General features: G+C 37.7%; 1 protein-coding gene across 1 annotated transcript; it reads right to left on the bottom strand.

Moving 5' to 3' along the window:
• Window positions 1-1323: 1323 nt before the first annotated feature.
• Window positions 1324-10138, bottom strand: LOC104456747 (poly [ADP-ribose] polymerase 2). Its single transcript, XM_010071602.3, has 17 exons — window positions 9600-10138; window positions 9119-9258; window positions 8949-9030; window positions 8153-8385; window positions 7813-7939; window positions 7555-7610; window positions 6614-6687; window positions 6385-6431; window positions 6241-6290; window positions 4964-5026; window positions 3807-3887; window positions 3546-3656; window positions 3321-3396; window positions 3094-3236; window positions 2492-2565; window positions 1943-2048; window positions 1324-1794 (listed from the first exon to the last, which is right to left on the bottom strand). Exons 1-17 carry the CDS (start codon window positions 9961-9963, stop codon window positions 1702-1704), a joined length of 1920 nt encoding a protein of 639 aa, XP_010069904.2. The 5' UTR covers window positions 9964-10138; the 3' UTR covers window positions 1324-1701.
• Between the last annotated feature and the right edge of the window lie 6705 nt (window positions 10139-16843).

Below are 16843 nucleotides of genomic sequence, written 5' to 3'. Positions count from 1 at the left end.
TAAATGGCCAAACTAAAAGGAAAAGCTCAGCCCTAGCCGTGAATGCACTTTGGTCATTTGCCTTGACTTTCACTGCAATAATATGAGTAGCAGTAGATCCACGTCTGCCTTTTCTGTCTTTTTTTACGCCCCGAATTGATGGCAAACTGTCGTCACCGTTGTCTTGCGGAGGAAGTACATAGATTCTCGGATGATTTCCTCATGCAAATCTAGGGACATAAATACGATCCTGCGTACTATGTACGTGCGGGAGTGCGCATCGTAAATGCTTTGTTTGGTCACTCGACTCTTCTTTCGCTTTTGCTTATTCAAAATGCTCTCGAGGCTCAATCATGCTCCTCTCCGGCACCTCCGCAATTCCACCCCTACTCGATGCGTACCTTTGACTTTAATCGGCTCAAGAACAGCAACCCAACAAATGGTGATGTACACTCGTATCTTTAAAAACTGGCCATGAAGATCTTCTGCCCGGGTTTAGATTCAAAGCATGGTAAGGATGAATAACGATTAAAAATGCGCTCGTTCTAGGGCTGATGTGGTAGACCGTGTTCAGCATAATCTGTTGCGCGAGAGGAAGAATGATCCTAGAGTTTGCTCATATCGAGCAATAAATGATCTATATTGAGAGGTAGATGGCAACTATCATTGTTCGAAAAAGACGATTTAAATGCAATTGACATGACATAGACGAATATATAACCATTAATGCAGAATTGCGTCGTGGGTGCATTTTCAATTGGTTGTCTAGAAGTTATTTTTTCTGCGAGCAGCATCAGCTGCATCTTTCTACCGTAATTTTGAAGCTAAAGAAAGATATGTCCCTCTGCTTTTTCATTGCCGTCATCGATTCATCATTTTCAGCCAACCCCATGTTTTCAGAAGTCATCACGTTGCCCAGGGGATTGTGATAATGGCATATCTGCTGAAGGAAGCCCATCTCCTAAAGAAACAGAGTAAGAAACTGCAAAGACAGGAGGCAGGCTATCTTTTGCTTGGCTTTGCCTATTTTGACCCTCTGTGAAGATCAAAACGAAAATGATGCCCGCACATTGAGATGCTACCGGATCCGGAGAAAGATATAAATTACAATATGGAAGTTTGAAGAAAAAGCAGTTTATGAAGTGACGACATAGGATTCTTATCAAAACTGATGAAGTATGTATGTTGTGCGGCGATCATGCCTCTCGGCAATGACATGTGGTGTCGAAAAGCAAGCTTCAAAATTCAAGGGCAAAGTTGGCTGGAATAGATCTCGCAAGGCAATGCAGTAGGTGATTATGCCACGTCAGCCATGTAACCAATACATAAGAGAACAGATGCAAGGAACAAAAGTTTATGAAGTTTACAAAGTGTTACTTAAAGTCTAAAAAGAAGCTGTGGCTGTTAGTTTAGAACTACAACGATTGTGGTCGCTTTCGAAGATGCAACCTACAACGCCCTTATTATTGCTCACAGTCAACAGATACTTCTGCTGATACTTGTGCTTTTCTTGCAATAGGCTATGCGAACCAAACAAAAACCTTAGCTATATACACAGCTTGAATTGTAGAAATTCTTGAACTTTCCCGATACACAAGCAATTATGATACATTTTAAGTGAAATATCTGCTCTCATTCATCAGAAAAACCATTCATCAGAAAAACTATCACTTTCTCTTGACACATACTTGATTATTAACAAGGAACATCCAAATTATGCCACTATTTACCTATATTGAAGTTAACTTGGACAACGTAACGCATTCTAATCTGGTCAACATTGTAAACTATGTACTCGTTGTAGAGCAAGGCACCCTGCAAGGAACAGAAAGTCCAGAGTGATCATAGAAAATATTGAGTTAGAATTATGTATCAGTACTTATTATTCCTCCAAAAGCATGCATTACACATGTATACCAGTAATGTAACCTGACAGAAAAGGCTTGAGTATGCAATTATCTACCTTACGCTCTGATTGCTCCTTTGGCCTCCCTAAGGGAACAACAACACCCTCTTCCAGTGCCTGAGCTTCTGATGGATCCGGTGAAGTGGCACCAACCCCCTTGGTACTGCAATATTGGGAATATTAGGTCAAACCTCAAATACTTTATGTAGTTCTGAATTAGTTGGGTCAATTAATTTGAAAGCAATGAGATGATATCGTTGAGTGCAAAAGCAAAATAAGTCAAGAGTGGCAAATATATATGGAACCTGCACATCAGTTTTAGCAGAGAGAGAGAGCACGTTAATACGAAAAAATTCTTGATCATTAGTGTTTGAAAGGTGAACTTGTTACTGGTTCTTATCTGCAAATGGATTTCATAATCTAATCGGAAATTACTTGTCCACTAACGCCCCGAACCCCAGCAAGCCACCCATGACCACTAGTCCGACTGCCGAGGGTCTTGCTTGTGGTGTTATTTAGCAAAACACAAAAAGTTTTCCTTTTTTATGTTGTCCTTGAGGTATTTGCTTCTATGTGATGTAATTGAAATTGTGTTCACATTCAAACCTTAGCTTTCCAGCTGGCAACTTGTCGGCATCATACTTCGCATGTAGAAGCTCAGCCATGTCACCAAGTGCAACCTGAAGAGCATTTGATAGAGTCAGAAAGAGAAAGAAGGAGAGAAGCTATTTGCAGCCACATACATGTTATTCCAGCCAAGAAAAATTGAAAATTTCGAGTCTCTGTCTCTTTGTTCATTTTGCCAAAAAATTGTGCCTTCCAGTTATGGGAAAAAATTATAAGGACAAGTTATATCTGAAAGCCAGACTTTCCAGTGTATAGATGGTAAAAAAGATACTTTCCCGCAACTAGTTCTCCGTGTAATTAGGTGTCGGAGTTTCTGAAACTGCCAAAAAAAAGGGTGGTATCCAAAAATAAACTATGACCCAATTCTCAACGATATATGCAGGAGATTTCTACTCAAATTGCATGCATGAGTACAGACAAGGTTTTACTCATTGCATTTATTCAGCTTCTTCATCACCTCCCAAGCAGCACTCAAGCAGTTAAGCAACCAGCATGCTTTTAAGGTCAATCAGGACAAATACTGATACTGTGCTTTTAACTCAGGTTCGTTAAGTGCAAACTGTAAAAGGACAAATTTATACCTCACATAAAAGCAGAACACCAGCTGCGACAGCACTATTGGCATAGCAATAATTAGCACTTTTGGAGAACATATCTGCGAAGTAAACACCTTTCCCAAACATGTAGCCAGTTGCAGGGGCTTCAGGAGGAGCAATTCGCAAGCCTTGTTGTTGCACGGAAATTCCACTCAGTATGTATGGTACTATACATGGATAGAATTCTCAGAAAAACAGCCAACCATACTCACCTTGGGACAAAATGCCAGTCCAGTTTGTCAGACGAGAACCATGCCACAGAAGCATTCTGTTTGAGGTAGTGGAGAACTGAAAAAGAATTACAGTAGTCGTTAGTCAGCTACTTGCACTAGGCACACAATTGCTGAATCATATGTCATTATAAAATCAATTAAAAGAATCTGATGAAAGCTAATATTGCTCTGAGGAATAAGTATTCTAGGTCCATGCATGACGACCTTACTGAAGCGTTCAGTTTCCCCTTCTCTTGATACTCGGAATATTTGAACAATATCGACGGTATAACTAGAATGGGTCTTTGCATGGGTGTTGTGCATGTATGTTGCAATCTGCACTTGACACAATACATAAGTGGATCAGATCAGGCAGACATACAGGGTACTGAGGCAAAGGGAGGAGCAAATGAACAGTTTCGAGTGCAGAAGACAGAAATCATGCAAGGGAATGATAGAAGTAATCGTTTACAGTAACATTGATACCAGCGAATATTCCTGAGAACCCACTTCAAGTGGCATTAGTTTGCATCCAAGACGTCGATAGCGAGCATACAAGGGATCCTCCTATAAGATGAAAGACATGCAAATCAGCCAAATCGGAATCAGTCAAAAACAACTCAAACAGAAAGAGTACATATATCCACATCTCTGTGAGGAGCTAAAACAAGCAACTGAGATGGTTTAAAAGCAAAAAATAATTGTAAAAAAGCCACTATCAAAATAAGAACCAGCAGATCCCTTTAAAAGAGGATTAAGCAAGCAAAACAAGTCTTCAAGAAGGCAAATGCAGTACTATCTTGTATCCTTGTTTCTGAAAGGAGGAGGAGAATTAAAAAAAAGTGCAGAGTATATAAATTAGCAGTTGAACTTGATGCATTATCCCAGAGGACACATTTTTCCATGTCACTAGCCCTTAAAAGGGAAAAAGACAAATAGTTCCAAATAACTATGAAATCAGATCGCACTTATAATTGCCTGGAAGCTATGCAAACAGGTCCAAGTAACTCAAGAACTTAGCTTGCACTTACAATCTTGTAGATACTCTGACAACAATAAAAGAAAACATTTTATAATAAGTGGGTTCACTACACGGTGAATATAGTTCTCAAATTCTTTCCTTAAAGTTTCCATGTATGTCTTCTGCAGCCTTAACATCCTTCTGCCAATAGCCCCACAGAGATAATCTTCCAATTCCAGAAACTCACCAAAAAAAAAAAAAAAAAAAAAGGAAAGGAAAGAAATTTTGATGGAAAACCTGTTTCTTTTTTGGGCCAAATCAACATATAGACAAAGCACAAGCACGATATTCCCGCAAAATCACAAGATATCAAAATATTAAATATGAGTGTCGATCTTGAAAACTCTCTACTACAGGATTGACACCTACTTAGCACCTTAAACCTCCTCACCATCAAGGTCAAGAAAAAACACCATCCTTCAATGCCCTGTATGCTTCTGCAGGACACATACTAACATTCACCTACATCACAAAATACAGCGAACCAACCAGCACACGCATAGACACTACTAAGGTACCTAAATAAGGATTTTTAGTCTACATCCAAACTCGTGTCCCTACACTCAGTTGCAGATTAGTGCAAATTTATAAGTCAGCAAGTAGGAAACCATAAAAATTATACCTCTGTCCCGATATCATCCTTCAACAACTTGGATGCAACCTCTATTTCACCCAGAGCTTCAACCTTCAAAAATTGTAAGCAGCTGAGGATATATCATTTTACTTTTCACAAACGACAGCATAAGGGCACTTCCATAAACAGAAGGTTAAATCTCAAAACGATAAACTGCATAGAATTTTAACTTGTTAAGGAAAAAAACCAAAACCTCAAACCATTGAGTGTAGGAAGATCATGCATATGTAAGACTCTTTGAAATCACCATGCAAGTGATATGGTATCACACACGTAAACTGCCCTGACACCATATAAAAAATGCATATGGAACTGAAGAATGAGGTACCACACATGTAATAAACTTAAACAGGGCATGAATGATGAGAAATGTTGGCTTTAATACTTTGCTATAAAATCCAACTGTGAGCTTATGCCATTAGGTAGAGGGAGGCTACATACATATAATGCCCATTGAGATTTCATATTCAAGCGATGTGGGACAACACAATAGCAACACTAATTTTAAAGTTACTCCAATAAAGGAATTTCACATGGGGTTTAAGTGGTAAAGAACTTCGATCCATGATGCAATGGAAAATCTCATGGAAAGTGACTGAGCGGAAGTCATTTTTTAGGAGTCTATTGTAGAATATACACAAGAACAACAACATTTGTCTTTCTTCTCTGCAGTTCTCTTCCAAGTTAATTCTTCACACCAATTCCATAGATAACAAACTCATCTTGAACCAAGATGGACAATGGATGGAACTATGAACAAAGCTCTTCCAAACCATGTAGTAGGAAATTGCATAAGCAAGATCAGCAAAGTATGTATTGCAGAATCAATGGTGTCACAGAGAAACTTCAAACAAATTTGGAAAGAAATGATTTGTGTTCAACCTTTCACTTAGTAAATATTTCATTGAGAAGTATCTAAATTATGGACTATTAGGAGCCATAAATGGATCTAAACTCCTGCTGTGAAAATTACTTGTTCAGAAATAAGCATTTGCATCCGACAGAGCTTTACAGAATGTAGACAATCTTAATAAATTGAAGTATTAAAAGAAGATTCTATCTCCTTAGTTTCCAAAAGGATAACATATAAGAGAACCAAACCAAATGGCAGAGATCAGGTCACATGATGAAAACCATAAGGAAACGAGAAAAGAGACAAAGTAATTGGAAGAAGAGAACCCTTGGCAGCTTCCCTATGGGATCAAACAGCATAATCAAGATGTCACCAGAAGTATCCAGAAAATTGTTACAAAATAATAAATTACCATTTCCAACTTGCTCTTCAATTTCTGAGGGGTGTCAATGACAAACTCTCCTGCAATTAATATAGCCTCATCAAGTAAATTATCTACCAGTCGGTAAAACTCTAGAAGTGACAATGTATGACAGGAAAAGAAAGAGAAACTCACTCATTTTCTTAAAGCCAAAATCATGAGGTATAACAGTATAAAATTCACTGCCACAAATAAGGGGAAGAGCCTCAGCTTTGCCAGATGCATAAAAGAAGATGCATTTTGATCCAATAAACAATACTAAAAAAAAAAAAAAAAAAAAAAACTCTTCATTCTGTGTGTATATATATATATATATATAGAGAGAGAGAGAGAGAGAGAGAGAGAGAGAGAGAGAGATTTTTACCCGCTTAATTGTTCGAGCTTTTTCCTATCTGACTGTCCAATCACATCAGCAATCCTTTTTAATACATCATAACCCTGCAGAAGATGAACAATTGCAATGAAAAAACTAGTGGAGGAGTAGAGTTAACACCTTTTTTGCAACTAAAAAAATACAATCCCCAAGTGAGAGGAAAAGACAACTAGCTCTTCATTTAGAAGATTAATATAATCTTGATACAAAATAAGCAGAGGGATGAATCTCACAGGGAATAGATGGACAAGAAGCACGTATTGATTGAATGGATCGGCATCGTCTAGTATATTTAGAGGTATAACTAGGAGCAGAAGTGGAAGTTCTCATAAATTCTAAATTTTCACAATGATACGCTTAATAGTTTGCTGTAGAAAGGTGTGGACAATGAGGCATGCATACAGGTTCCTTGTGCCCTCACAGGCTAGCAAGAAAGCACGAAGCACGTGGTGAAACAGATTTGCATTGCCTATTTGTTCTGAAGCACAGATGCACCTCACAGCATCAATTTTCAGGTGCACAAGGCAATGAATTTTTTTGTGGCATTGTTCTGGGGACTCCACTCATCAAAATCTCTAACAAAATTTATTCACAAATAGGACCAAATGTGTACACACAATATTACGAGATAATGCTGTGTGGATGAATGACATGTCCTTCCTGCAAATAGCTGCCGTGTGGATGAATGACATGTCCTTACTGCAAATAGCACTTTCTCGGACAGAAAACTAGAAGGATTATGATACCAGAACAGTGCAGACTGAAACTTACGGGAGAACACAACTTTAAAGTGGTCTTGCAACCAGTGCACAATATAAATTATCATGCAAAAAATCAAACAAAGAGGAACGCTTAAATATAAAAAACTTAAAAGACAAAAAGCTGAATTGTAACAAAAGAGAGACTATCCACGGCATTAGTTGTAAACTTGCCTTCAATATCATCAATTTGCTAAGTTTACCAAGAGGCAGCTTTTCCGCATTATATCCTAAAATACAAGAAGATAAACAATTAAACAAACTAAAGATCCAGTAAAAAAGTTACCGAGGAAACAAAGAACCAAACAAAGTAAACTAAACAGATCGTGATGTATACTTATGATATGAATAAATGGGATAATGTGAGATGTTCTAAGGCATCTATTACACTTAGTTATGAACTGAAAGACATGAAATAATTGAAGAACTGACCTATTTCCATCATTTGCTGTTTCATCATACTGATATTGCATATCAAAGAGAGAAACTTTGCAATACGAGGCTCAAGTTTTGTTTCCCGCAGTTGACTTGTCGTAGTAACAGCAGTCTTGTTAATGACCTGAGAACAATTATGGCATTTGTAGAATATGCTGAAAAGATTAGATAAAAAGTTGAGATCAAGATTTCTTTAATCAATTTTTTGTTCTCGATTCTCCAGCAAACTCTGGTGATCAAATATCTTTCCCAACTTTTCCTTCTTTTGCACATGGACATAGGTAGACTTGGTTAATGTAGCTGAAAGAACACCGTGCTTTTGGATGCAAATACTCACCTCTTGTTCTTCCTTTCCACCATAGTCCATTTCCAGCCATGTATAGTATTTAGGGTGACAAATGAATTCCTTCCGATTGAACCAATGATTTCTCGTTTTAGCAAAAAATTTCTGTACAAACTCATTGATGGCAGTATCTCGTGATGTATAGGGGCCTTCTAGTTTATCTTGACCCTTAATACCAACTCTCCCCCATCTATAATAAACCATGAATGCAGCCCCGTCATCAGATTCTGCAAGCAATTTAACCATGAAAATCAAATAGAATTATTAACTTATTGGCAATTGTTTTGTCACAGAGAAACATGACCATGATATAAAAGGAAGCCGTAAGACTGGTCAAGCAAATTATCATGGATTCATTAGGTACTTCAAAAGCATGTAATTCTGGCGAATATGAAGGACAACAAAGTTAGAGCTATGACGTTTCCTTGGGCATAGCTATAAGATCTAATGGTAGTTTGTTCTCTTGATGGCCAAGCACTATATAGACACAGAAATTTTTTTACATGCAAATAATGTATTTGTGCAGGTATTTCAATATGTTATCCCCATGCCATATGGCATTTATTAACAAAATAAAGCTCCAGTGGATACGGCGTACTTCCTTTTGACTTCTTGCCCTTTCACTGATTTAGGATATACACATGGTTAACATTGTCTCAAAGGACATCACTAGCTCCTCCAACTACATATCAGCAGTCGCACCTGCTAGGTACAACCAAAATCAATTTTCTAGAACTCTACCTATATGCAAGAGAATCAAATATGTAAAACCAGAACTCAGGGATCTAACCTAGTAGCTGAATTGCATAGAACTTGTTATTGTTATGCCCCACATTTGTCTGATTCAACATAGCGTCATATACATCATCACCCTGCATTACAAACAATAGAACTGTTCAATATGATCTCATCGCATGTATCCACTTTAGCTACCACAGCGATTTGAAACAAAGGACTTGCCTCGTGTAGAACATGGTAATTCGCCTTTATGTGGTCAGGAAGCCATTGATCTAAAACCGCAACACCCTTTTTGGTTGCAGTAATTATCTTCTCTGTCTTCACTTCATCTGCTGCCACTTCTTCTTCTGCTTCTTCTTTCACTGCCACGGCCACCACAGCATTGAATGATGAGGACAAATGAGAAAAGGGAAAGAGAAAAAAGAAACAGAATGAGAAGAATGAGAGGCCAAGAAAGAAGCAACACATACACCTGGTCAGTAGAGCTAAATCGAACAAATAAAAGCAAACGACACTATGCATCATTGACTCGCGCGTCCTTCGAATTTCTTCAAAATGTCGCGCTACCAGCAAACTGAACCCTTCAAGTATGAAACTTTCTACATCTTAGCCCTTCCCCTTTCGCATTTGACGGTTGGAAATGGCAAAAAGACGCCGCTTTTAACAGAAATAAATACACCGCAACAAATTCCGTTCCGATTACCTCCATTTGCAGCCGCCAAGCCTTCCTCTGCCTCGCCACAGAGCCTCTCGAGCAGTTCTTTCTTCGACCCAGATGAGGAGACGCCCCGCCTCCGGGCTTCTTCGCGGAGCTGCTGAACGCCCAGTTCCCGAAACTGGTCCAGCGCTCTGAGTTTCGACGGACCGTGCGAATCCCCATTCGGGGTGTCCGCGTCCCGCTCTCTCTTTCCATTGACGGTCGAATCCACGGAATCCGCCGCTCGCTTGCTCTCCTTGGAGAGAGCCGCGCGGAGTCTCCTCACCAGGGTGGGCTTTGCTCCGGTGGTACTGAGCCCGCGGTGGGTGAGTTCTGCTCTGAGCTCGTCTACTCTGAGGTTTGTGGCCATTCTTTACGGTGGGGCAGAGAGAGAGAGAGAGAGAGTGTGTGTGTGTGTGGAACTGGAAGGTGAAGAAAGCGGGAGGAAGATGGAGAAGTTTTTAAAGGAGGGAAGAGAGGCTGATGGAAGCCAAACCAAGGTGTGCGAAGCACGATTCTTGGCGGGGTTTTACTCCGTCTGCGGGATAAAGATTGTAGAGGAAGCTTTCGGTTTTTTTTATTTTCCTAATTGCTTCTATTGATGTGCTGAATAAGTGTAAATGAATACATAGTCATATGACGAGAGAAAAATTGATTCCTTAAATTGAGGGAAAAAATTCTAGTTCGGGAGAGGCGGAAGAGATCACGTTGTTGGATTTTAGAATGATATGATATTATCCCTCGCAATTTGAGTACAGTTGGTTGAAGGTGAAGCTTGGTTTGCAAAAATCTGATGCGATTAGAATTCGGACCTTTTGTGAATACATTGGCAATTTGATCTTTGCTAGAGATGAATTGAACAATGAGAATCTTATGCCCAACTAGTTCCCTGACATTATGAAAATCAATAGCGACATGAATCTTATGCCCAACTTCTCCTCTTCTTCTCCTCCTCCTCCTCCTCCTCTTCTCCTTCTTCCTCCTCCTCCTCCTCCTCCTCCTCCTTCTTCTTCTTCTTCTTCTCTTCCCTTTTCTTATTCTTCATCTACCAAGTTCGCCATCGCCGCCATGCCGGTTGCCGGCAATCGGTTGAATTTGGAGGCTATTTTAAAATTAGGTGGGCCTTGCGATCCGGGTGAGGCCAAAAGAAATTGATTTCCAGCGAAACTTGAAGAAGAAGAATAGGATAAAGAAAGGAAAAGAAAAAAAAAAAAAGGAAAAAGTAAAAAAAAATATTTAAAAATTAAAAGAAATTGATTTGAAATAAAATCGGCATCAAACACAATTCTATTCCAGAGTCAGAAATTTTGAACAATTACCAAATAACTTAAAATACTTAGAAAATTGTTCCTGAAACAAAATAAAAAAGAATCATTTCTAATCAAAATTTGTTCCTAGAAACAGAATCGTTACCAAACGCACTCTTAACATTCCAGGAAATGGGATTGGAACCAAATACATAAAACCCACGAGTAGAACCTCGATCAATGGGACAGCCTGCCTAGTCGATGTTGCAGTAGGTAGTGAGCTAGTGTTGGCCTGGATAAAATTTGTGCATGATCGTGCCTTACAAATAACGCAAAATGCGTTTGACTACCACAAGATGATCATCGGTGGGAGACTTTAGGAATTGGCAAACTTGATTAATAGTAAAAGAAATGTCAAGATGCATCAAAGTAACGTATTGCAATACTCCAACAAAACTCTAATAAAGAGTGAGATCCGATAGTTGAAGGCCATCACCTTGGTCATGTTTTTGAGATACATCAAGCATTAAGACTAGTTTACATCCATCCATACTTGCATGCTTTTGATCATCCGTAAATATATTTTGACTGATTGAGTTGTATGCCTTAGGAATTACGTGTTATCTAAATGTCAATAAAATAAGAAAGAGGTCCAAGGTCTTTCATGCAGAACTGATGGTCAAGATATGAGATTAACTACTGTAATGCTAAAGTATCACTACTAGTGAGTATAATGTCATCAACGTACAGGAGGAGATATACAGTGATATGCCGCTGGTGAAAAGTGAACAGTGATGGCTTGGAGTTGGAGATAATGAATCCAAAATCATAGAGTTTGAATTAAACTTTTCATATCATGCTCAAGGGGCTTAACGAAGGCCATTAATGGTTTTTTTTTTCATGTGACAGATATGATTAGGTTTGCTCAAATCAACATAGCCCAGAAGATGATGGGATATGATCACCGTTTCTTGCAAATCACCATATAAAAATGCACATCCCACATCTAATTATTGAAGCAACCAATTATAAGAGACTGCAAGAGATAAAATAGATCATGGGACTAAAGGTCTCAACAAAATCAACACCCGAATGCTGATGGAAGCCCTTAGTAACAAGGCAAGCTTTGTAATGACTAATTGAGCCATACAAATTTCATTTAACTTGAAATATCCATTTGCAGGCCACTACACTCATAGTAGGATCATAAGGGACCACACATCATGTTTGTTGTTGTTGAAAAGACGTAAATTCTTAAACACCGCTTGGGAGTAACATGTTGATTTGGAGATATAATTAATGGTAAGTGCAAGTGGAAGTGGGTGAAGGGTGTGGGCAAAGACCTTTCATTTGGTAATATAGGACTTACACTTTATTTGCATTAGGTGAGTGGAAAAAGAATGACAGGTTGATTATCAATAGGTGGAGGAAGGATTGGCTAGAGGTCTAGAAGATAGGTCAAGTAGTCAATGATGAAGGCATCGGGGAGGTGTTGTTGGATATGAAAACGATTTATGAAGTGGTGGAAGGACTATAATTAACATACTCGGTTTAAATGACTCCAAAGAAATCGAGACTACGAGGTGGAAGATAGGAAGAATGAGTGCAAGTGAGAAAACTTAGTTTCATCAAAGATGACATAATGAGAAATATATAATCAAACAGATGAAAGATCCATACAACAATACCCTTTATGACTATAGTTATAGCCTATAAAACAACAGAGGGTTGATCGAAATTGCAATTTGTTAGCATTGTAAGGTTGAAGCCATGGGAAGCAAAGAGAACAAAAGGTTCGCAAGTGTGAATAATCAAGAAAAGTGTGAAATAAAGCTTGATATGGGGAGCAAATGTGATTTTGAAGTATGGACATGCGGCTAATCAAGTAAATGGTTGTGATGAAGGCTTCTAGCCAAAATTTAGGAGGCATATGTGCACATAGCTAAGCCAATTTTAATTATGTGGCGATGCTTGCCCTCTAAAACCCCATTTTGTTCGGGTGTGTGGGGCTAAGAATATTCATGTGTAATGCGATGTGATTAATAAAAATTGTTGAAGGTATTACTTGTGAATTCGTCACTACTGTTCGAGCAAAATGTGGTAATGATGTTTGCAAAAGATTTTCAACTTGCTTCTTAAAACAGACAAAGATGTCATAAAAGTCATATTTTATTTTCATGGGAAATAATTAGGAATATTTGGAAAAATCATTGATAAAGAGAACATAATAAAAATAACTAGAACTAGATAATGTGGAACAACGCCCCATGCATCACAATTTAATAATTCTAAAGGACAACTAGAGGAAGAATGATACTTAGAAAAATGTAGCTTGAGTCTCTTCGCTTACTAACATAAAAGCAAATGCATAAGCTCAATTTATTGGAAATAGAATCGATTGAGAAAATGGTCCGTTGAATGTCATGAAAGGAGTGACTAAGATGAGTGTGTCAATGATCCGTGGTGATGGAGGAACTCTAATGAGCCTTTGGAGTTGTGGATAATGTTGGAGTGCAAACTGGGTACAAGCCGTTCTCAATTGACCCTTAATATAGTATCCTCTCCATGGCCCTATCCTTAATACAAAAACTAGAGACGTCGAAGTTAAAGAGACGTTATCTTTGGAAAAGTAGTAAACGGAGAGTAAATTGTGTGAATTGTGGGATAGTGGAATATAGATTTGAGGTGGAGAGGTGATGAAGAGGATGAGATGGTGATGAACCAACATGTGCAATGGGTATACTATTAAATTAACGTCTCGAATTTGAATTTGGATAACGATTTGTTAAACCGAATTTGTTGATAAAGATTTTCTTCCAAGGATTAGAAATCGGATGAAGAAAGAAGAAACAATTTCCTTCGTGGACTTTTCTTTCAGACATGCAAATAAGTAAGGAAGATATCATGTGCAGCTACAAGACAAAAAAAAAATGAGTCTACATATTTTATTATCTTTATTGAAGAGTAAAAGTTATTTTTAACAGAATTGTGTAAAAAAAAGCAAGGATTTCTTTTTTATCTACAAAAGCCTAGTTCACGTTAAAGTAAAAAGGTGTTGGGCACACATATAAAACCCTAACACGGGTTCTTTCTTTAGAGTGTGCCGCAAAAAGACAAAAAAAAATGGGTCTACATATTTTATTATCTTTATTGAAGAGTAGAAGTTATCTTTAGGCTGCGCATGGTAACGTTTTTGTTTCTCCAAATTTCTGTTATTTTGTTCTCCGGAACAAAAAAGAACAAAGACCTGTTTAGTAAAACATTTGTTTCTAAGAATAATTTCTTTATTTTTTTGTTTCCGGGAATAGTTTTGAGAAACAAAAAAAATAGCTTCTTGTTCCCGATAATAATTTCTAGAAATAAGCCAATTTTCTTCTTTTTTTCTTTTGTTTCTCTCTCTTGCCGTGGCCACCTCCAATCGCTCGGAACCGCCACCGACGCCGCTGGCCGCCGCTGACCATCGCCACCGCCGCCACCGTCGACTGCCGCTTTGCCCGTCACCGCTCGCCGCTATCGACCGCTTCCTCCGGTGGCCGGCGGTCGGCAGCGACCGATGGGCTCTGCAGCAGCAGTTGGCAGCCAACGGTCGTGCAGCGGCGGTGGCGAGTGACGGGTGGCGGCGGTAGGCGGTCGGTGGTTGGCGATCCGTGAGCAAGAATAAAAATGAATAAATAAAAAGAAACTGTTGCGTTACCAAACGCATTTCTATTTTTTTCTATTCCAAGAGTAGAAATTTATATAGTTACCAAACGGATTATTTTACTTAAAAATTATTCCCCGGAATAGAAATAGAAAAAAACTATTTCTGAAAAAAAAAAAAAAATCTTCCTTAGCCAAGAAGTATTGTCATGCGCAGCTTTAACAGAATCGTGTAAAGAAAAGCAATGATTTCTTTTTTCCCTACAAAAGCCTAGTTCACGTTAAAATAAAAAGGTGTTGGACACATATATAAAACCCTAACGTGGGTTCTTTCTTTAGAGTGTGCTGCCAAAAGACAAAAAAAAATGGGTCTACATATTTTATTATATTTATTGAAAAGTATAAGTTATTTTTAACAGAATCGTGTAAAGAAAAGTAAGGATTTCTTTCTCCCTACAAAAGCCTAGTTCACATTAAAGTAAAAAGGTATTTGGCACACATATAAAACCCTAACGTGAGTTCTTTCTTTAGAGTGTGCCGCAAAAAAGTTAAGGAGTGCCACACACAAGAAAAAGAAGAAGAACAGCGGAGCTATACAAAGAAGAACAAGCAAATGATTTTTATTGTTTGTGGAGTACATAGAACGTTTTGCTTGAATTTGAACGTGTGGTAATTTTGTGTAGTGAGTTTATGTCCAAGTAAGTTGTTTATTTATAAACACTTTGGGTTTGGAATTAAATCTAGGTGTGGGAAACACTCGAGCGTATGAGCGATTATAAACTCCGATTCTCCGATTATAGTGGATTATTTGTTACTGACTCTCCCTGTGGATGTAGGTACCAATACTCGAACCGAACCACGTAAATTTCTGGTGTCTTATTATTTCTTGTTTATTTCTCAGGTGATTCCGCATTGACGTAAGTTGTAAGATCATTTTATTTCCGCATATTACATTCCAACAATTGGTATAAGAACTTGGGATCAGATTTCTTGATTGTGATTTGGCGCTTTTACTTGTATGATTATTATCTAGAAATTATGTTATTGCAATTATGGTTGAGAGGAAATCTGATATTGAGAAATTTAACGGGAGCAATCATAATAGGTGGGGATTAAATTTGGGAATTACGGGTGCGTTTGGGAAAGCTTTTGGGAAAAGCCTTTAAAGAAATACAAAGGACTTTCGTCTAAAGGATTTTGATGAAATATGAAAACTATTTGGTAAACTATAATTAAAAAGTGCCTTGAGAAACAACTTTGGGGAAATGTCGTTTGGTAAACACATATTTGAGAAGTCCTTTAGCACGACCGATTTAAGTTTTTTATTTTTTATTTTTTTAATTGAAAATAAAAATAATGACTTTATTTTATATTTTTGCACTAAGATGTAATGTAAAAAAGATATATTAACAAATTCATAAGTTAAAACATACATCAAAGTGGACTTTTTCTCAATTTCAAAAGAAAAAGAGTAATTTCATTATAATAAACATGATTACGTATACATTGAAGAAAGAAATAGGTTTTCATTGAAAATTACAAGCATCCTTAAGTATTTACTAAACTCATTACTATTTGATCACGTAAACGCGTCATGTCAAAAAATAAATTATTATTTGAAGTACTGGCCGCATCATTTGTATTATCAAGGTCAACTAAATATCCATAATTGAGATCAAAATTTACTCTTACAAAATGTCTAGGGATAAGTGCATTGGAAGTCCTAAAATTTGTCATGAAAATACAATTAAATCCTAAAAATTTTAAAAAGTGCAATTAAGTCCAAAAATTTGTCATGAAGTATAATTAAGTCATATAACTTTCAAAAAGTGCAATCAAGTCCTAAAACATATCAAAGTGGTTCAATTTAAGTCCTTCCATTGATTGCATTTTTTGAAATTTTTAGGACTCGGTTACACTTTCGAGACAAGTTTTAGGACTTGATTGAACTTTCGTGACAAGTTTTAGGACTTAATTGCACTTTTTGAAAGTTTTAGGACACAATTGCATTTTCATGATAAGTTTTAGGACTTCTAATACACTTATCCCAAATGTCTATCATTAACGGCATTTCGTCGTATATAATTATGTAAAGTCATTGCTGCTATAATAATTTTTAATTGCTTACCATCTAGAGATTCTTTCTTTAGTGGTCTAACCACGGCCCACGTCTATTCCAAATTCGACCTCAAAGCCGGATTTTGGCAATTGGGCATCCATCCTAAAGACATCCAAAACAGGATTATGTATCTCGAACCAGCACTTCCAATGGAAAATTCTTCCTTTTGGCTTAAAGGTAGCACCATCCCTCTTCCAAAAGGTCATGTGTCGTATTTTCCAACCGATCTTATCAAGTGCAGCCGT

Source organism: Eucalyptus grandis, chromosome 8 (assembly GCF_016545825.1).
Source record: "Eucalyptus grandis isolate ANBG69807.140 chromosome 8, ASM1654582v1, whole genome shotgun sequence".
In the NCBI taxonomy this organism is placed as follows: domain Eukaryota; kingdom Viridiplantae; phylum Streptophyta; class Magnoliopsida; order Myrtales; family Myrtaceae; genus Eucalyptus; species Eucalyptus grandis.
This window is presented reverse-complemented; position numbering and strand designations above follow the sequence as displayed.